Raw genomic sequence first — 21,657 nt, 5'->3', positions numbered from 1 at the left:
TTATTTTTCCGTAATCTGCTGTTAGGCCCCATTTCTTGTTTATCCTGTCTGACCCTTCTCTCCTTGAGCTTCCTTCCCTCATCCCAGCCCCTTCTGAACTGTGCTTGGAAAGCCGCTGTGCCTCTTCCTTACAGCAAATAAAGGACCACAAACCAAGCGACCGGGGATGCACCTGAGGGCGATAGGCCTTGTTTAAAAGCAGATGCTGCCAGTACCTGCCCTTCCACCCACAAACAGTGTGGGGCCTCGGCAGCCAGAGCGAAGGGAGGCGCATGCTCCACCTCTCCGCCCTCCCCACGGGGCAGTTGTCCTCAGGGCTTTGGACGTTTGTTTACTTGGTTCGTTAAACAGTAGTGGCTGTTGCTAGTGAACGTAATGATGTGTCTCCCCTGGGACAGGAGAACGGAGCGGATTTCAGTCCTGGACAGGGGTTGTGTAGGTCTCTGTCTTGGCTAAGTAACGTGTGTTTATTGTAGTAACATTCAAACAGTACAAAAATGAGTAAGGGAGGGAAAAAATGAACGTTACCCTCACTTTCTTCTTCTCTCCATTTGTCCTACAGTTTGTTATTTTGACTTAGCCAAAATGAAATGACTGCATAATAATGTATCGTTTTTAACCATTCTGTATCAGTGAATATTTTCTATTTACCAGCAGCGCTGCACAGTGTTCATTGCACACTCACGCTTGTGTTTCTGTGGGAGAAGCTGGAGAGGTTCCTAGAAGTGAGGCGTCGAGCACGTTGACTTGCAGGATATTGCATAACTGCCCTCCCCACAAGGCCACGCACCCCACCCGCGGTGTCGGAGAGGTCCCCCTCTCTGTCCCAGGTGTGAGTCGGTGCCGTGCTGGCCTGCAGGCCGTGCGCACTTCGAGGCGTGACGGTGCCGTTCTGTGTTTCAGGCATGGTGGACATTGCCCGGCAGACCGTCGAGTTCCTGTATGAGGAGAACGGTGGCATCCCAAGAGACCTGTACCTTCCCACCATCGAAGACATCAAAGACGAAGCAAACAAGTTCACGATTGACAAAGTTCGAAAAGGTTCTGCTCTCCTCCTTACTCCTCTTATGAAAGGTCCTGCGGACTGAGAAGCAGAGCTGTCCTCAGCGTGAGCCTGAGCTGAGCAGCCGGTGCTCTGCTAGGGTGACCCTCCTTACTCTGAGTGATGCGCCCTCTTCCCAGCTCTCCCGTGGGAGGCCCTGAAGCGTCCTGCTGGGCACAGGAGACCCTTGTCTGGCCTCAGGTGGCCCCTGCACACTCCCAGGGCTCAGCAGCACGCACAGGGCAATGGCATAGAGAGACAAGTGGGTGGGCGTGGGGTTCCAGGTTGGCCTCTCAGGCCTCATCTCCTGGCTGCTGAGCTAACAAACCAGGACCCTGTGGCTGTACTGTGCATTTTGGAATTTTCCTAGAATGGGTTGATTCTTTTGATTAAAAAATCTATCACACATTTTAAGGAAATGAAAACACAGAAAAGCACAAAAAGGAAAATTTAAAAGCATTCATTACCTTCATAAAAATATCCAAACATGAGCAAGGGCAGGAATATATATTTTTCTTTTCTTCATTTCTTTTTATTTGAGATCTAATTCACATACTGTAAAGTTTGCCCTTTTAAAGCATACAGTTTAGCAGTTGTGAGTATATTCACAAAGTTACACAATCATCAAACCATTGCCTCTGACTGAAGGACATTTTCATCTCCCAGAAAGAAATTCCTTACCCTCACCACTCCCCATTGCTCACTCCTTTTGGCCTCTGGCAACTATTAATCTAGCTTCTGTCTCTGTAGATTTGCCCGTTCTGGGCAGTTTATATGAATGAAATCATACAACATGTGGTCCTTTGTGCCGGGCCTCTCACAGACTATAATTTTTCAAGTTTCATCCGTGCTGTAGCACATGTTGGTACTTCGTTCCTTTTTATGGCAAAATGATATTTTATTGTACAGATGATACCCCATTTTGTTTACCCAGTCATCAATTAATGGGCACCTGGGTTGTCCCTACCTTTTGGCTATTATGAGTAATGCTGCTGTGAACATTTGTGTATGAGTTTTTGTATGGGCATGCATTTTCATTTCTATAAGTAGGGGTGGAATTGCTGGGTTGTGTGGTAGCTTCATGTTTAACTTTTTGAGGAAATGCCAGATTATTTCCCGAAGTGATTGGACCATTTTACATTCCTACTAGCAGTACATGGGTGTTCTGATTCCTCCACACCCCGGCCAGCACTCACTATTGTCTGTCTTTTTGATTATAGCCGTCCCAGGGGGTGCGCAGTGGCATCTCCCTGTGGCTTTGACTTGCATTTCCCTGATGGCTGATGATGTATCTTCTCCTGTGCATTTTTTCATTTCTTTTTAGAGAAAGGCTTATTCAAATCCTTTGCCCATTTTTAATTGGCTTCTTTGTCTTGTTGAATTTTGGAAGTTCATAACACTTTGTTGTATTATCTCCCAGACCAAGCTGTGTTCCTTTCAGTTATAACTAAGCTGAAAGTTTTGCTAAATGCCACAGAGATACTTCAGACCCTAACACAGAGAGTGCCACGGCGACGGTACTTGCTCTTGAACACACCTCTCTCCCCGGTCCCCAGGCCTCACGGTGGTCACCCGCTCTCCGGACAGCAACAACATAGCCAGCAGCACCGTGGGCACGGCCCTGCCGAAGTTCGCCATCCGCGGGATGCTGAAGACCTTCGGGCTGCATGGAGTCGTCCTGGATGTGGACTCGGTGAGTGTGCGGCTCTTCCTCCACTCAGAGACTCTCGCGTCCGCGCTCCGGGCGCCTTGAAAAGTGATTATGCAGGTGGAGTACTCCTCACACTCGGGGTGAAGGAACTGCAAGTGTCGTCGTGCCCGGGGGCTTTCCTGAGATGGGCCCAGAGCAGGGCTGAGGGAGCATAAACTCTCCACTCTCAGCGCGGTCAGCTCCTTCAGACCTGTGTCTGCCATGCTTTTCCGTCAGCCGTGGCCACGCTGCCCCGCGTTCTGTCTACCCAGGTCCCCAGGGGAAGAGTCTCCCACTCCTTGATGAGTGGGTGACCTGGCATTGTCATGATTGTTGCAGACACAAATCAAAGAGACAGTTTCGTGATTTTGATCACATCATTGCACTGGGTCTCTTAGTCTCAATTTCCCTGTGTATAAAATAGGTGTAAATTGCCTTTTTCTCCTTCATTTCGGGGGCCCTTCTGGGGCTCAGCAGGGACTTGGGCGGGGAGAAGGAACAGAAGAGAATGCGTGAGGGCAAAGCTGAAGGCTCCTTTTGAAAACGGGGTCCTGTTTGAAAGCCACGCCTGCATGGTCCTGTGGTGGCGCGCCAGCACCCACATCTCCGACGTTTCCCGAGCAAAAAAAAAGGATGGAATAACGTGTGCTTTAAACCCGAGAGGGCCTGATAAGGGAGTGTCATCACCACATACATAAGCTTTTGTGTCTAGGTAGAGATGCATGTGATGGTACGTACTATTAATGATTGGAAATTGGAAGCTTTACATTCTCAGTGGACCCCATTTGACCAGAAGTTAATTTAAATCTTTCTGTTTTTAAGAGAGGTTGTTTACTAGTGGTTTACTAAGGTGAGCTGTCAAGTAGAAAATTCTATTAACTACCTTCTGGAACAAATTTCTTATTCTAATTATCAGAAAATATATAACAATATTTTTCAGCAATGGAAATTTATGAAAGTGAAAAGAAAAATAAGAAATTTTATTAGAGTAATAATTATTATTTCTCAAGTAGTTGGATTCCCTTTGTTTTAATAATAACCTCAAAGCAAAACTTACATTGATACTTGAATCCAGAGTGCGTGTGCATATGCTCCTTTCAGTTTCCCTCGCGGTAGAATAGAGCTACCAGACAGATGCCCCACTTTTACAAAATTAGTAACATCACAGCAGCGAACAGAAAATTTACCTGGCAGCAGTGTGCGGTGAACTGTTGCTGAAACACAGCTCTATTCTTTTTAAATTTCCAACTCATAATTACGTTGAAGTGCTTTATTTTACCAGTAAAAATTTGCCAACTGGTATGAAAAAAATAAACACTATCAGTACAATATGAACGAGAAATATTTGAACTTTTAGATTGTCAATGCCATGCAACTAGCATTTACTGCTATAAAACTTTATATATTTTATATTAAAATATATATTGAAAAATATATTAAAATATTATATATAATACATAATGTATCAACATACATTCTATAATATGCATTGATGTATTAATATTTATTAATATATTGATACATTGCTATGTGATATATTAAATATTAAAGTGTATAAAATGAATGTGTACTATAAATATATTAAATATGCATTAAATACATATAAACACATATAAAATACGTGTGTGTGTATACATACATATACACTTTTGTAACTGGAGGGGTAGGTCAGTGCAGAAACACAAGTAGACGTTTCCTTTCACTGTTGCAGGTGAATGAGCTGGTGCAGGTAGAAACGTACCTCCGGAGCGAAGGCGTGCTGGTCCGATACTGGTATCCCATCGATATGTTGGAACGGCCCCCGGCAGGCTACCGGAGGACTGCCACCAACGGGCTGGTCACACTGGACAACACCAACCTTCAAATTCACAGGTGAGATTGAGCTCTCTTTCTGCTGGGCCACAGAAGTCCGCTTACTCTGCTTTACCGCGTGTGCCGTTCGTCCTTGACGAGGAGGCGTGCCTTCAAAGCTGGGAGCTGGGGAGACGGCAGCCAGCACAGACAGCAGCGCAGAGGCAGGAACTGGGAGGAGAGCCGCAGGCCGCGTCAGCAGTGTCACCTGGCCTGTGCCGCGGCACTCTGCTGCGAGTTGGAGGGGCTGGGGGTGGCTGGAGGTTAGAAGCGTGCAGAAAAGTTGTGAAGGTGAAGCAAGCCAAGAGATAGCTGAGAGGGTGTGTCCAGGCCGTGCGGGCGGCCAGCTCGTCTCTCTGCCAAGCTGTGGAAGTGCTCCTTGAGTGCCTGCTTTGTGCCCAGCACCATGTGGGGGCATGGGGGTCTCCAGGGGAACACACACCTGCTCTCAGTGGGTTAGAACCTGAAGATGTGGCAAAATTCCCTTCCTAAACTACTGTTTGTGCCACCCGTCCACTAGCATCACAGCTTCCCACACGGTCAGTTTTGAACCAACTTGCTGATGACTCCAGCTTAGACCTCCCATCACTCCAGGAACAGGTACCCGGCGCCTCCTGCCATGTCCACGCAGGCAGTGCCTCACCCCATTTGGATGGTCTGCAGTTCAGCTTGACAGTCGGGTTCATAAAACCAGGCCACACTTAGCATTGGCTTCACTTAGAAGGACACAGAACAAGAAACCTGGAGTGCCACAGGGCAGTGTCACCCATGTGTTTTCAGCAGGAGTTGTCCTAGCTGTCCTCACAGAAGTTGAGGGTCTGTTCCCAGACCACGCCCACCCAAGTGACAACCCAGGTGTGAGGGATGGACAGTGGCACTGCGCACCTGGTGGCTGAGCAGCCGCGTCCCAAACAGAAGCCAGCATCTTCTGTGACAACTCCACAGGCACAGGTTTCAGGCATTCCAACAAGAGTCCCTACTCCAGAAAGTCTCAGAGCTCTGGCTTCCCACCAAGAGTGTCCTTTCAGTCCCTCGAGTCCAGGTGCCGCTTTGCACTGGGGAGTCATTCTGGCCACGAGCCGTGTGCCTGCTGACATTGCTGATACTCTGCTTTGGCCAGGTTTTCAGAAGAACAGACTGAAAACAAGGTGACCAAAGTCAGCTCTTAGGCAGTCGAGGGAAGGGTTTTGTTGACGCTTCACTCACAGATAATCCCGTAGGCACCTAAAATGCAGCATGAGGAGTGGAATCGGGATTTCCCCCGAACTCATCTTTTCCTGGTGGGTGGTCTTGCCGTGTCTCCAAGGGGCACCGTGAGTTGAGTTCTTTTCCGTTACTGTCTTCTGGAGCCTGTTGGCAGCTCCCCCTCCAGAGCACGTCCCCAGTCCGTCTGCTTGTCTCGGTTTCCGCCACACGCACCCCATTCCGGGTCTGAGCCTCAACTCCCCTCTCCCCACAACAGCCGGAGTGACCTTTTCAAAACACAAATCAGATCCTCCCCCTCCATCTTCAGACTCAAACCTTCCCACGGCTTCCCGTTCCCCTCGGTGTAGGGTCCAAACCCATCACCTGGCTCACGAAACCTGCGTGGGCCCCGGAGTCTCGGCCTGTCCAGCGTGGCTCCTTCAGCAGCGCCGGCCTTCCTGTGGCTCTCACAGCCCGAGCCTGCGTCCCCTCGGCGTCTGTGTGTGTGCCGTTCCTCTCCTGGAATGCTTTGCCCGGAGCTGTGCATGGCTGGCACATTCAGACCTCAATGAATATGTCACCTGTCCGAAAGGGCCCCGCCTCCCTATTTAATCCAGTGTCAGCATGCTGTCACACGTTGTCATAGCACTGCATTGTACCTCTTCCAGGACCTGGCACTCTTGCGTGTGGTTTTTCCAATCTGTCTACTGTGTGTCTCCTCCCCTAGAATGTAAGCCTCCTAAAAGCAGACACTTTGTCTGATTCTTTGCTAGAGCCCCCAGTGCCTGATCTGGGCCCTGGCTCACATTGTTCGTGTGAAAAATAAGACAATAATCAATAAATAATAATACAAGAATAAACTCTGCTCTGCGTAGTCACAACTGTAAACCTTGTTTTGCCCCACCCTGTATTTGTTGAAAAGAATCCCCAAACATATGTGCTTGAATGTCAGCATGACACTGGTGAAAGCTTTCAAGCTTTATTTAATAATAAGTCTTTCCATTGCATTTTTAGCAAATGTCTCTGATAGATGAAACCAATGGGCCATTGACTAGCAACAGAGAAAAGGCATGAAAAGTGCTTGTAGGGTTACAGACTACAGATGTAGGATGTCTGTTCTCAGTATCAGTGCGGTGGTCTCGGCACTGGGAGAAACGTGAGACGTGCCGTCTGATCACTACAGGGACCGGACTTCGGTCCTCGAGCGGGTCCCGCCGGAGGTGCTCCGTCTGGCACACTCCCGTGGGGCAGGGCAAGGGCTTGTCGGCCACAGGGCCCAGCAGGGCTTCCTGCAGCCCCAGAACTACCCCTTTCCAGCGTCGTCCCAGCCACTTCAGCAGCTGTGGGCAGACTGGAAGGGCTTTCCGCTTTTTTTTTTTTTCTTTTTCCGCTTTTTACTTCTAGGGCTTTCCGCTTCCCCGTTGGGACCTCTTCTGCCGCGCTGCCCTGAGCCCGTGAGCTGGGCGAGCGCAGTCCGCATGTGGGCTTCCCCGGAGGGAGGAGACAGGTCCAGCCGGTGTCTTTTAGACTCCAGCACCAGAATATTTCCACCTGGGGACATGAGAAGGAAGTCAGTCACCCAAACGCAGCATCTTCGTTGCTTTATTTTCTATCTTCATAGCTGTGCGTGCCCATCAGGTGTTAGGTGGTGGGTGGTTGTTTCTTCAGGTGCCGTCACTCCCAACCTGAGTCATGGTGGGCCGGCACTGAACTCGGTCCAGGTCATCGGCAATGTCAGGTGACCCCTGTTGGCTCCGAGTGGGTTTTAAACCTAGATCTTATAGAAACATTAGGGCTGCTTCTAACTTGCCTGTTAAGTTAAAGGGCTTACCACCAGGAGAATTTTTAATTGTGGTGATTGGCTAGTAAAATACAGGGAGCCGCCTCTATGCTCAATATTAGCCAGATTCGATTCTTTATCAAAAGGTGCAACTCTAAATGGGGCCTGCCTAGTCACGAATGAGCTTTTATTCAAGGAACATGCCAATTACTTCATAAATTCATCACCTTAAAAATTCCCATAGTGAACTTTTTATGATAGCTTTATTGAGATATAATTTACATTCTCATTTAAAGTAGACAAGTCAGTGGTTTTTGTATTTTCACAAAGTTCCGCAGCCGTCGCCACAGTCAGTTTTAGAACGTTGTCGTCACCCAAGAAAGAGGAAACCCCACACCCACCGGCGGTCAGTTTCCATTCTCCCGTCCCCTCGGCCACCCACCGGTCTGTTCTCTGTGTCCGTGGGTTTGCCTCATTCTGGACAATCCCTGCACACAGAACCACCAACCTGTGGGCCCTGCGTCCGGCTCCTCTCACTCAGCATCGTGTTCTCGAGGTCCGTCCACGTCATAACACGTGTCAGGGCTTCGTTCCTTTCCACGGCTGCTCCGTGTCTCGTGGCGCAGGTTCATCGGCACTTAGCTGACGGCTGCCTGGGTGGTTTCTGCTTTTCATCTTCTGTGAATAACTCTGCTGTGAATGCACACACACAAGGTTTTGTGTGGACATACCTTTTCATCACTTCTTTGACAGTGATTTTGAGTTGGGGAAAATCAGCCATAACTAAATGTCCCTTTTTTGCCTAAACACAAGTGACTAACTTGGAGGACAGAACCTGGGCCAGAAGAGGAGCCTGAGATGCGGTCCCCTCCCTCTGGAGGCCCGCGGCCCAACCCGGCGTGGGGCCGGGCGTAGACGCTTAGGGACCCCCGTGCCTTGTCCCTTGCAGGGAGCTGCTGCGATGCGAGGCTGCGCTGGCCAGGCTGTACTGTCGCATGGCGCTGCTCAACATCTTCGCCCCCAAGCTGCCACACTTGTTTACCCGCCTCTTCCACATCCCTGCCATCCGCGACATCACCCTGGAGCACCTGCAGCTGCTGTCCAATCAGCTCCTCGCTCCTCCCCTCCCAGGTAAAGCTTGGCTTTTGCTGCTGGCGCCACGGAAGTCAGCACGGGGAGGGGTAGCCCCGAGAGAGCCAGGCCGCAGGCTGGGGTGGGGCTCCGTGCACTGGCTGTTCACGGAAGGGGCAGGGAGTGTCGGCGCACCTTCCGGCTGGCGCAGGGAACCGCAGTCCGGAGCCACGGGGGCCTCGGCAGTGCCTTCTGGCTCTCTGGAAAATGCAAGTGTGTCCCTCACTTCAGTCATGAGCCCTGTAATTCACTGAGCTTCCCAAACTAGTTGTGGGTCAAGGAAAAGTCAGTGTTTATGAAGTCTAGTCGCTGTACTGTAGCCACAGACGCGCTGTCTGACTCTGTAGAGAAGGGAATGTGTTCTGTTGTCCTCCGAAGCAGACCTATCACTTCATTGTGACTGCAGGCCGCGCTGCTTCAGCGGGCCGGCCGTGTGTGTCTGCTCACCCTGGCGCATGGGAAGAGGGCTGCCGCTGTGGCTTGGCTGCCCTGGAGAATGCTAAGTGATGAATCTGCTTAGCCCAATCCAAGACTGCGGGGTTCTGTCTTCCGTGGGCACTTCGGCCTTCGCGCCCTTGACCTCCCAGCCACTGGCATGAGAGCAAGAGGTGAGGGGGCAGGTGGCCCTCTAAGCCTCAAGGGCATCTCAGAGCCGTGGAGTCGCAGCCGGTCTGCGAGCTGCACCTCCGCTAGAGCGTCTCAGTGCCTGGGGTCCACGGGCCCACCCCAAGAACTTAGAGGTTCCAGAACGTACCTGGAAAGCTCCAGAGTGTTTGTGGAAGCAGCTCTGCCATAGTCACCTAACACTTGCTTTGCAGACGCCACTCTGCGCCCCCCCTGGCGTTCCCCGGGGCAGCCTGGGGCGGGCCGGCCGGAGCAGCCCGGCAGATCGGGCAGGCTCAGGGAAGCCGTGCCCCAGGGCAGCTCCGCTTCAGGTTTTATTTTAGGAAATAGTTTTGCTGCTTAAAAGAAAACAAAATTTAAAAGCACCGATTTCCTGAACCCTCCCTGCACTCTCCCCACTTGGGACCGGGTTGGTGATGTCTGTCATCTGCTCGCCTAGACCCTAAGCCCAAGCTGGCCCGTCCCAGGTGTCTGGACAGTCTGTCCACTGTCGCTTACAGTCTCACAGCCGCTGGCTGCTGTGGTGCCGGTAAACCTGGGCTCCTTTCCTGTCCGCAGACGGCACCATCAGCTCCAGCTCCATCCTCCTGGCCCAGTCTCTGCAGCACTGCGTGCACTCCCAGACCTGCTCGGCCACCGACCTCTTCTACCAGGGCAGCTCCCAGACCGTGCGAGAGTGGCTTGGTGTGGCCATCACGCGGACCCTGCACCAGGGCGAGGAGAGCCTGCTGGAGCTGACGAAACAGATCTGCTCTTTCCTGCAGGTAGAAGTCTGAAGCTCTCACGTCCCCGGGCTGGGTCCCGACTTGTCCCTGGGTGTCTATGTGCTTATGAGAAATGACAGTCTGTCTTCCCCAGGCTCGCCCCCACCCACCCCCCTCCCAGCCCCATACTGATGTCCTGTCTCTGACTGCGCCGTCCCCCCTGCACTGTCCTTCCTCAGCCTGGCTTTCTGGGCCTCCCGAACCTGGCTGGCTCGGCCCTATGCCTCGGAGCCAGAAAGATGACGAGGCCTCCTGTGTTTAGTCTGTGCTTTTCTTGTTCAACGTCCCCCTGCAGACCGCACCGGAGCAGTTCCCCTCCGAAGAGTTTCCGATCTCCGAGTCCAAAGTCAGCATGGATGTTAATTTCCCCGGGGCAGCTTTGGTCGTGGTGTCTTGCAAAGAAAGTCAGTCTGGCTTCCGCAAAGAGTAAGTCGCCGGCTCTCCAGATGGTGATGGGGGAGAAAAGTAAAATGGATTCCGGGGGACTTGACAAAGAAAAACACAAATTGTTTTTTTCTCTTTGTTGCTTACTCTATCTGAAAGTCATGCGTAGTCCTTCCATGTCTGAGAAAGCAGTCTGCATAAAGACTGGCCTTCTCAGCTGTGGGGGGAATGAGTTCTCCCCCCCCCCCCGCCCGTGATGAAGAGTCTGCGGAGGCTCCCTGTGTGCGCGGCAGGCTCCCTCACTTCGTCCCTCCTCCCCAGCTCCTCTCTGTACAAGGCGCCGTGGGCGCGGGTGCTTGTGTACGGGCTCGGCCACAAAGTGAAGCGGAACGGCCAGCTGAACCTCATCGAGGCCATCTGTTACCCCCGGGATGCGTCTCCAGCCAACACGGGGCTCACGCCGCCCCCCACCACCAACCAGTACCCTTCTGTGATCCTGTCCACAGACAAGGTCCACATCAAACTGGGTGAGTGCTGTGTGAGCTCACGGCAATGAGAACAGCTTGACGTCTCCCTGTGCTTTCATTCTCCTTAACTGTGGAAAGGATTTTGTGCCTTGTGCCAGCGTCCTGTCGGTAAAGAGCAACACTGCTTGGGGCGGTGTGTTCTAGATGCAGGAGACTGAACGAGCTCCCTCTCCCGCCTGGGAGGGCCTGGCCGGTGCTGCCCAGGCTGCGCGGGGATCCCCTTTCCTCCTCACGTGGGCTGGGGCACCTGCCACCGGACAGAGCGGTCTCACCATTTAGCTGGAATGATGCCAGCTGCCTCTCCTTGAGTTCTCGTTAAAACCCACATCTCCTGGGTAGGATGTGGCACCTGGGGCGTGGGCCTCCACGAGGGGCTGTTCCCCAGCTAAGCGGTGAACAGCTCTCTGAGCAGGACCCTGCACCACGTCGGCCTCGTCTGGCTGGTCTCGTCTCCCTGGCATCCGTCGTTAACCTCTCTGAGGGCTCTGGCTCCATAAACCTGAAGCTGCCTCTGAGGCCTCTGCACGTGCCACACCCAGCAACTGCTCCTGAGCAGGCACACAGAGGAAGGGAAAACCTGGTTGAGGGCCTGCTGCACTTTCCTGGAGTGTTTGACGAGGAAAGACAGACACGTATTTGCCAGAGGCAGTTGTGAGATATGTTGGAACTTTCAGCCCACGTAATGGGCCTCGGCCTGTCCGTAGCCCATCACATCATAGGAACGAAATGGAAGGATGTTCCTTTAACTGTATAATCTTTTTATCAGGGTCTGGTTTTTCATGGTGTTTGGCCCACACCACTGGCTGCTCTCACAACTTTTTACTAAGCACAGCAGATCTCTCTTGCCTGTCGTTCCCGAGTGAACATTCCCCTGTAAGCATTCACCCCACGGTGCAGGCCAGGCAGCAGGGCGCTCCCGACTTGGCCAGGACCCTGGTGCGCAGCGTGTGCCTGCCGGTGCTGCCCGGGGCGCGGGCGCAGTGCGCCGGAGGCAGCGTGGGCCGGACCCAGGCCACAGCGGTGCAGAGGGTGATGGGAGGGAATCAGAGCCCAAGGTCCTGGTGGTTCGCCCTGGAAACCGGCCACAAACGCAGTGCTTTCGCGGGACCACAGCCGCGCTGAGGGGCTGATTCTCTCTCTACCGCTGGTTCCAGTGAAGCGTCTTTCAAACCCAGCTCACGGTTTCCATGCCGGGCCCTCAGGCTGGTCGGTGCCTGGCTGACTGGGGAATGGGTACCCTTCCCTGCTCCCCTCGCTGTCATTGTCCTGTTGCCACACGGGCAAGCGGGCTGCTCGGAGGGGTGTCCCCCAACTGCTGCGGGCCTGTTGCTCCACAGACACCTGGAGGGCTTCTCCTCAGGCTGGTTTTGACCAGGTGCTGCCAGTCACGAGCTGTCCGCTGGCCCCTTCTTCCAGGAGTGTCCCCGCCTCCCGGAGCTGTGCTGGTGTTGCATTCTCTGCCCCTGGAGTTCCCCCTGGCCATGGCCTTTGCAGAGCAGCTGCTGTCCTGGAAGTCAGAGGGCGGCGAAGGGAAATCCGAAGACGAGCCGGACACCATCCCGACGTCCGTCCTCCTGCAAGTGGTGGAGCTGCTGGGTGAGGCTGCCCGCCCTCGGGGCGGGGCCCGCTGTGCGGGGCCTGCGGAAGGGGCCTCGGGGGGCGCAGGGGTGGGCGCAGGACTGCCAGGTGTCAGTGCTTGTTGTTTAAAGAAAAGCCAGAAATCTCGGTACTGGTGTGAATCCCCCAGTTCTTAAAGGTCGACACCCAATTTAAACTCTGTAGAACACACGTGGCGTGGAGCGGGGAAGGTGAGCAGGGGACAGTTCTCTGCGAGAACAAGACGTCCGTGGTCTCGGCTCAGGGCCCCACCATTTGCAGTTTCAGTGGGGAATTCTCCCCACGCTGTCCTGCCACGTGAGTGTCCGATGGCAGAGGAAGGACAGTGGAGGAGGAAACACGTGCCCCGAGGGCCCGGCCCCGGACCCCACTGGCCCTCGTCCTGTGTGCGCGCCCACGTCCTGTGAGAACCATGAGTTTCTTTCTGGTTAGAAAGACCAAACAGCAGCACCCCAGAGCAGGCGGCTCCGCCCCCTCCTTTGTGGGTGGGGCTCACCGGAGCTTCGTGGTAGGTCACCCAGACCCGGCCGTGGGGAACCGCTGCCTGCCACGTGACTCTGTGATTGTGAGATGCGCCTCCAGCATGAAGGGGACCTCGGTACACGTGCGTGGTCCGTGTCATTCTAGACACTATTTCCCGGACTTTGGTCACTCTCCCCCACCTCCATGATCCTGGCCACGTCCGCAGACTGTGCCTCTCGGCATTTGACTGTTGTTATGACAGTTTCCTCCTTTCTCTTTTTTTAACTTAAATTTATTTTTTAAAGGAAACATTATGTTACTTTAAATGAAAAATTAGTGTCCTTTACCATATATAATGAGAAGATAACTATAAAAATAAAAAGACAAATAGTTACTGTTATGAAATTCTGGCTAAATACCATTGCTCCTCAGAGACTTGGGGTCTGTGACCCACTCGCTGTTGAGAATATCCAGCTTCCAGTGAGGCCTCCTCACTGACGAAACCGGGGCTAAAAGAAGGTGTGAAAAGGGGTGACTCTTCAGGGTGTGTGTGTGTGTGTGTGTGTGTACGTGTGCACGCGCGCTCCTGGGCTGTGTGTGACACTGGGTCTCATGTCCCCAGCAGTGAGCATCCGGTGGCTCGGAAAACATTGTTCTAGGGACTTGACCCCAACTGGCTTTGGTAACCTGATGAGAAAGAAAACCGTGATTTTCAGCCTCAGCCACAGGAGCCAGCCCCGCGCGTTGTGCACCCCAGGGGTTACGACAGCCACAGGCTCTGGAGCCAGCCTGCCCGGCTCCCCCTTCAGGGGCTGTGACCGTGGGCACGTCCTTCAGCTCTCTGAGCCTGTTTCCCCACCTGTGAGATGGGGGATGCTGCACCACTTGTCTGACAGGGTTGCTGTGGGGGCTGAGCCCGTTAACGTGCTTAGAACGGTGCCTGGCCCGTACCGAGGGCCCTGTGCGTGATGCCTGCTTTGTGCTCGCCCCAGGGAACTTCCTGTGGACCACAGACATGGCGGCCTGCGTGAAGGAGCTCGTCTTCCACCTCCTGGCGGAGCTGCTGCGCACAGTGCACGCCCTGGAGCAGAGGAAGCACCCCGCCGGCCTGTCCTCGTCCATCGCCCTCCAGCTGAACCCCTGTCTGGCCATGCTGATGGCCCTGCAGTCGGAGCTCCACAAGCTGTACGACGAGGAGACCCAGAGCTGGGTCTCGGGCAGCACCTGTGGGGGCGCAGGGACAGCGGCGGCCGCCGACCAGGGCAGGTTCTCCACGTACTTCCATGCGCTCATGGAAGGTTGCCTGGCGGTGGCCGAAGTGACCCTGCCCACAAACATGAGTGTCTCGGCCAGCGGAGTGACCTCGACGACCGCCCCAAACCTCAGTGACTCGTCCTCCTCCTCGTCGTCCTCCCCGGGACAGACCCCGCAGAGCCCCAGCCTCCTGTCCAAGCGGAAGAAAGTCAAGATGAAGCGGGAAAAGGCCTCCTCCTCCGGGAAGCGCCAGTCCCCCCGCTCCGTGGACTCCGACCCCGCCGTGCTCAGCATCGGGGGCGGCAAGCCCGAGGACATGCTGTGGTTCCACCGCGCGCTCACCTTGCTCATCATTCTCCGGCACCTCACCAGGAAGGACCCGCAGGGCCTGGGCGTGACGAGCGACGCCATCGCCGACGCCTGCCAGGCCCTGGTCGGCCCTACCGCCCACAGCCGCTTGCTGGTGATCTCAGGAATCCCCACCCACCTGGACGAGGGCATCGTCAGAAGTGCCATCCGCAAGGCCTGCAATGCCCACGGCGGGGTCTTCAAAGACGAGATCTACATTCCTCTGCAGGACGAGGACCCCAAGAAGCCAAAAGACAAGGCCGAGGGCAGTGATGGGAAGGCCGAGCCTGAGAAGGCCCTCGGCTTCCCCAGCACAGACAGCCTGGAGGTCAGCACGTCCAGCAGCCTGACCCCGGCCATGAGCATCAGCGCATCCGCCTCCACCAGCCAGGCCTCCATCTGCAGCTCGCAGGGCGTCTCGCAGACAGTCAGCGACCTGTCCGTGGATCTGCTGCCCGCAGGCCTCGAGCTGCCCATCCCTCCGGGCTTGCTGGAGCCCCACGTGGTGTCCAGCCAGGAGAGCCTGGACATCTCCCTGTGCAGCACCGGCAGCCTGGGCAGCCTGGGCAGCCTGGGGGAGCCGCTGGACAACGTAGAGACGGCCTCGGTACTGGACATGGGCTCCGTGTACACAGCCACGGCCCTGGACACCCAGCCCCTCGCAGCGCGCCCCATCAAAGGCTTCGCGGTCGTGGAGGTAACAGCTCTCAGGCCTCGGCAGCCACTCCAGTCACGGGCGCCCTGACGCCCTCATGGGTCTCTGGGCCTTCCACTGCCCTTCCGGGGTGTCACCTAACAGGTGACGCTAGGGCACTGAGGGGCTCCCTGGGGCAGCTGGTGGGAACAGCAGTGATTCGTCATGCTGATCGTCTGAGCGAGAGTGCTGGCAAGTCTGCTGTCGGGAAGCACATGCAGTGGATTGCTGAGTGGGGCGGAGGCAGAGGGGCCTGGCGGCTGACCTCTGCTGGTGGATGGGCTCTGCTAAGCGCATTCCAACCCAGGCCCCACGGGGGTCTTTCTGAGGGGCTTGTGCACTTTGTCATCACGTTCCCTGACCGGCATGGCTCAGCAGTGGGGCCTTGTCCCACAAAGTGAAAGGTCACTGGTTCGATTCCCAGCCAGGCCACATGCCTGGGCTGCAGGTTCAATCCCAGTCAGGGTATAACTGATCGGTGTTTCTCTTGTACATCTCCCTCTTTCTCCTTCCCTTCCTCTCTCTCTAAAAATAAATAAATAAATAAAATCTTTTTTTTTTTAAGATTTTATTTGTTTATTTTTAGAGAGGGAAGGGAGGAAGAAAGAGGGAGAGAGAGAGAGAGACATCAATGTGCGGTTGCTGGGGGTCATGGCCTGCAACCCAGGCATGTACCCTGACTGGGACTCGAACCTGCGACACTTTGGTTCACAGCCCACGCTCAATCCGCTGAGCTACGCCAGCCAGGGAAATAAATAAAATCTTAAAAAAAAAAAAAGAAAAGAAAAAAACATTGCCACCACAGGCGGGACCCGCACTAAGCAGCAGGAGAGAGATCTTGCCAGTGTCCCCGGTGACTCTGAGTTTCAGGTCTTACACATGTGGCCGGGTCACGTTTCCACTTCAGGACCCCGTGTCTTGGGCCTCCTTGCCTGGGAGTCCTGTGTCCTGTGACCCCCTGCTCCGCTGTGTGCCGAGAGCCGGGCTCCGAGGAGACTGTCCTTCTTGCTGGGTGTGGAGGGGGGTTCCGGGTGCCTTGTTCCCACGGCCTCGCTGGCTGTGGGAGGGGCTCAGGGCCCCGAGCTCGTCTCCTCCCAGAGTCGCCTCTGGAACCCAGCGGCCCTCTTCCTGGGCACTGGCTCCGAGCCTGGCAAGGACTCTGTCCCTTGGGTGTTGGGGTGAAGCCGCAGGCCTGGCTGGAGCTTAGCAACAGATTTCCAGTTGGGTTGTCTCCCTGAAGGGCTGCTCGCCCCACGTGGGCCGGTATGGTACGTCGAGGAGGAGAAGGAGGAGAGGGCTCCAGCGGGGAGAGGGGGGGGCAGGAGGAGGCAGGGTTGGTCGGAGGAGGGTGGCTCTCTGCCCCGGCCTGACCCTGCGCTTTGTCCGCGCAGATACGGTCCCGGGCCAAGATCGAGAAGATCCGAGCGAGCTTGTTTAACAACAACGACCTGATCGGCCTGTCCAGCCTGGACGGGGAGGACGAGCTGATGGAGATGTCCACGGAGGAGATCCTCACTGTGTCGGTCGTGAACCAGAGTCTGTTCGACACTCAGGGCAGCCCGGGGCTGGAAGACTACTTCAACGACAAGTCGATTAAAGGTGCGTCTGGGCCTGCTTCACTAACAGACTTTTTTTTAGCAATTTCAAATTTATAGGAAAGATGGAATGAAAATTATTCCCTTCTCCGTTCCCAATTTCCTGTATTTTTAACATCTTACACGTGAACTCTGGGGGCACCCCTGGATTTGCAGACGGAAGAACTGATTCTGGGGTGTCGGGAAGCAGGGACATGAGGTTTGTCGCTTGGCTAACAGGAGATTCACCCTGCGCCTCTTCATACGACGTGGACAGAGGGCTGGGCGGGCAGCCCCTGCGTGGGCCGCTGTGTGCCAGCTGGCCGCAGGACCACCAGGAGGGGCTGTGCCACGGCTGGCCTCAGACGTGAACGTGGGCTTGCATTCAGGTCGTATTTCTCTCTCTCTAGCCAGGCCGCCCCTGGTTTGTGGAGCTGGCATGTACCTAGGACGTAGCTGGTGATTATTTGGTCGTGTGCTCGAGGGCAGTGAGTGCTTCGCCCTTTAAAACCTATCACTGGGGGAGGAACAGCTCCCGCTCCTCTTCCCATGGCCCCACTTTGTCATCCTGGAGGCTCTGTGGGGGGCGGGGGGGCCCTGGCTGGCTTGCCTGCTCCTCCTGTTGGGACGCCGAGGGCTCACCCCGGCCCCGCAGAGCTGAGCCCACAGAAGGCCGCCTGCTCCTGTGGGCTCTGGAGTGGCAGCCGCCGTTCCCCCTCCGTGCTGCGGCTGGGGTCCCCTGTGTGCTCACCCGAGTTGCACACTGGCCTCTCGGGGTTTAATCCATGCTGTGCCTTCTCAGTCCTCACTGTCGCTCGGAGTTTCACAGTAGGGCTGTTGCGTGTTGGTTTTCGTGCACAAAAACGCAGTGGTGAGTCCGGGCTGTGCTGTTGCTGTTTCAGCTGCTCGCTCCCCATCATGAAGTTCTGAAATGCCCCTCAGCGCTAGCACTAGGGTGCGGTGAGGCTTTGGGCACAAAATTTAGTGGGGCTCCAAAAAATTAATCTAGAAAAATAATGTTTTAATGAAATATTTGTACAAATTAAAATTAAAGCATGATGAACAAAATGTTAACATTTTAAATATTGACAAGTCGCTTTTACTGATTTTTCCTCTTACATCAGACCTTAACACGACTCAGCAAAGTACTGTTGATCCTCTGCTTATCGTGGGTTTTTTGGATGTTAAGTTTTTAAAATACTGCACTGAAATGTGTACCTCGATCACTGAGTTTTGGGGGGACTGTGCACTGGAGGGCCTTCGGGGCCAGCTCACTGTCCGAGCCCCGCTCTGGCCCTGTTCCCGTGTCCGAGTAGGTTTCGCCCCCGAGGCTGCCCACGTGGGAAGCGTCAGATCGATGGGGGCCAGAGGCCTTTCTCTGCCACAGTTACTGCTTTCCCAGTCTTGTCGTATTTGGGGTCAGAATTTAGTTCTCGTTCCTGATCCTGTTAGAGGCAAACCTTCCACGTAAGGTACTCAGTGTCTGGCAACGTATTTGCCGCATTGCTACCACGCCTTCTTTGCTCAGTATTCTTTCACTTGTGGTTTCCCTAAGTCAGTCAGCTCTTAGGGCTCAGCCACTGCTCCCTTACACCTGCCCCCTGCTGGCCGGGCTTGACCCTGCGAGGCTCTGTGTGTGCTCACCACCCCCTACCAGGGAGAGGAGGGGGCGGGGCAGGGAGGAGAAGGGGGCGGGGCCTTGGCCGTGGGAGGCATGCAGACGGGCCCTGCAGGAATGGGGAGAGCACCTTTGGGAGCACCTGTTTGCTGGGGGGAAATAAGTATTTTTTTCTGTGCTCCCAGACAATTTTCTTGTATCAGAAAACTTTCTTTTTCCACCTACTCACCGTATGACTTTTGAAGCCTGTTCTCTAACAAGCAATAACTGTTTTGACAACTTGTACATTCACTAAAAACACTTGCAGGCTCCGCATCCCCCTGACCCTGTGGGGTTCTCTCTCCCACACAAACACGCTGTCGCGGTTACGGCAGGTTACACTGCCGTGATAAACAGCCCCGCGAGTTCAGTGGCTCCAACCCAGTGGAAGTTTCCATCTTGCACGTGTAAGAGTCCAGGGTGAGCGCTGAGCTCTGTCGTCCCAGGGGGCCCGTCACTGCTCTGCAGCGGGGGGGGGGGGGGGGGGGGGGGGCGGACAGGCACAGTGGAAGCCACCCGGCTCCAGAGTGGCTAACGTCCGGGTCACAGAGCCACACCTGACAGCAGAGAGGCCTGGACGTGTGGCTGCGGTGTATGCCCACCAGGGGGAAGCGAGGCTTTGGGGGACAGCTCCCCGTCACCGCTGAATGTCTGCTGCCCGCTTCTAGAAGGAAATGGTTCATGCAGAATAGACTGCCGCGGGGCTTACGCTGACACGGCGTGTTCACGGCGGGTTGTTTTGCCCCCCTCGTTCTGACAGGCGAGAAGCTGGTGCCCGGGGCCAGAGAGGTGCTGACGGAGATATTTAAGAGCTGTGCCCACTCAGAGCAGATGCTGAGCCTGACGCCAGCAAAGCCCATCAAAGTGTCTGACATTTATCTTAGCAAAGAGCAGATCAACTCCCAGACGCCAGGCAATCTCCTCCACCTCTTCTTCACCAATGTCCGGCCTCCAAAGAAGGTTCTAGAGGACCAGCTCACCCAGGTAGCTGTCCCTCCCTGTCCTACCTGATCTGAGCCTCAGGGGTGTCTCAGGGGGAGCCTGAGGACCCTCCCCCTCTGGTGCCCCACAGATCCTGAGGAAGTACGGTGTGCCAAAGCCCAAGTTTGACAAGGGCAAGTACAGCAAGGCCGGCAAGGAGCAGCACCCCATGAAGGTGGTGAGCACGAAGCGGCCCATCACCAAGCCGCCTGCCAAGGAGAAGGCTGTCCTCAACAGCGTCAGGTGAGCGTCTGCGGAGCTCGGAGGGTGGGCTGGCTGGGGTACACGGGGGCCACGCCCGAGCAGGCTCCTGGGAGGCTGGGCGTCCTGGCTCTTCTGTGCTGCTCGGGTCAGCTGGTAGAGAGCCTTTCATTGTCTTCGCAAGGGTAGGAACAGCCGGACCCCACAGGCTGGCTAGCGGGCCAGCCTGCATTGATAAAGCGTCTAAGATGTACAGACCTGCTTAAAATTCTAACCTCCGTTAGCCACACAAATAATGCATAGTGATTACAGAAAGACTGTAAAATGAATACGTGCATATTGAAAAAGTTGAACTACCCAATGCACAGCAACTACTTTTAACATTTAAGTACATAGCATTGTATTCATGTGTATGTATCTTTCTTCTTAAACTTTAAAGGGCTAAAATGGTCCAAAGTTCAAGAGTATAAGCAGTGAAAAGCCACTCTTCTTTCTGTCCGTCCTCAATCCCCCCAGTCCCCTCCCTGAGACGGCCCCGGCCACTCACGCAGCCTTGCAGACTCTGTCACACGCCCAGAGCTGGGGGCCGCGCCCACCGCCGGCTCCTGGCCGGCTGCCTGCCTTTCTACTCGTCTTGCACTAAAAGAACTTCCTTGTTCCTTTGTTTAATAGCTACACACCAGTCCGCGTGCACATGTGTGCATGTTTAATAGGATTTTCTTTAGAGACAGGCTTATGACTCTCAAGTCCTCATAGTTGAAACTCTGATAGCAAAGTGTTCCTTAGCAGGAGTCTCGAGGAATTGTGTAAATAACCAGAAAAATAAGGGGTCTTTTCATTGATTACATATAAAGGGTGCGTTTAAATGAGTACTACCTGGTAGAACTGTCTGCGTGGTGGAAATCTGGGCTGTTTCTCAACCTGTGCTATTCGACACAGTAGCCATTGGCCACCCACGAGCCCCTGAGATGTGTTGAGTGCAGCCAAGGAGTGGAATTTGTCATTTTATTTTAATAATTAAACTCAAGTAGCCGCATGTGGCTAGTGGCTGCTTCTCGGACAGCGCAGCTCTGCAGGGATGAGAAGGAATGTCTGGGAAGTGCTTCTCAGGTGTCTCTCACACTGGACAGTATCCTTTGTCTCGACCACTGACGCTCAGTTAACTTTGCTGGGCACGGACAAAGCTGGCCTCGACCCCGGCCCCGTCCGAACCCCGAGCGAACTCACGCACGAGTGAGGCTCCCCGTCTCCTCTGTCGGGAGGGGTGTGGCCGCAGGAGTGCCCAGCCCAGTGCTGTGTCTACAGCAGGACTGCCCTGAGCGAGAAGAAGCCGACTGTGAAGCCCAAGTCCCCGGAAAAGAGCAAGCCCGATGAGAAGGACCCAGAAAAGTCACCCACCAAAAAACAAGAAGGTGAGGGAGCAATGTGGGGCTCACGCCGGTGTGGCGCGGCTGCCGCCCTGGGTGCGGGGGTCCACCTGCGGACCAGCCTCTTTGCTTTTGCCTGACCAGCTGGGCGCCCTTGGGCTTCATTGTGGGCAGGGGCCGCATTGCTGTAGACACTGGGGCCACAGACTTGGCCAGTGCTGGTCACTGCCCCAGGGTGCTGCTTCGATGGTCGTGAACTTACAGAGGTCACAGTGGCAGCCCCAGAAATAGTGTATGCCCGAGGCGAAAACTGGATGGTCGTGACTGAAGGCAAAGAGCTGGACATGTGCCTACGCACCCCCTTCCAGCGGGTTCTTACCTGGAGCGTTAGAACTCTGGTCCCCTAAAGCCCGGGCAGAAGTGGAGAGTGCCGCTCTCCTGGTCACAGGACTAGTCTCGAAAGTCTCTGAGATTAGACAGAGACAGGGCTGTGGGGGAGCACGGCACCACTTGGTGACTAGACA

General features: G+C 54.8%; 1 protein-coding gene across 5 annotated transcripts in view; it reads left to right on the top strand.

Moving 5' to 3' along the window:
- The window catches only part of HECTD4 (HECT domain E3 ubiquitin protein ligase 4), a 154,528-nt gene that overhangs the window by 121,473 nt on the left and 11,398 nt on the right, over window positions 1–21,657 (top strand). For 4 of the 5 annotated variants that reach the window (XM_036014941.1, XM_036014939.1, XM_036014940.1 and 1 more), the window contains exons 53-65: window positions 904–1,041; window positions 2,599–2,735; window positions 4,444–4,604; window positions 8,498–8,679; window positions 9,862–10,067; window positions 10,363–10,493; window positions 10,773–10,978; window positions 12,395–12,574; window positions 14,050–15,356; window positions 16,745–16,952; window positions 19,345–19,568; window positions 19,657–19,808; window positions 21,072–21,178. In XM_036014941.1, the coding sequence (XP_035870834.1) occupies window positions 904–1,041; window positions 2,599–2,735; window positions 4,444–4,604; window positions 8,498–8,679; window positions 9,862–10,067; window positions 10,363–10,493; window positions 10,773–10,978; window positions 12,395–12,574; window positions 14,050–15,356; window positions 16,745–16,952; window positions 19,345–19,568; window positions 19,657–19,808; window positions 21,072–21,178 (3,339 nt within the window). The remainder of the gene's footprint in view (window positions 1–903; window positions 1,042–2,598; window positions 2,736–4,443; window positions 4,605–8,497; window positions 8,680–9,861; window positions 10,068–10,362; window positions 10,494–10,772; window positions 10,979–12,394; window positions 12,575–14,049; window positions 15,357–16,744; window positions 16,953–19,344; window positions 19,569–19,656; window positions 19,809–21,071; window positions 21,179–21,657) is intronic. The other variant, XM_036014938.1, reaches the window with a different exon arrangement.

The sequence above is a fragment of the Phyllostomus discolor genome, chromosome 13, assembly GCF_004126475.2.
Source record: "Phyllostomus discolor isolate MPI-MPIP mPhyDis1 chromosome 13, mPhyDis1.pri.v3, whole genome shotgun sequence".
Lineage (NCBI taxonomy): Eukaryota > Metazoa > Chordata > Mammalia > Chiroptera > Phyllostomidae > Phyllostomus > Phyllostomus discolor.
This window is presented reverse-complemented; position numbering and strand designations above follow the sequence as displayed.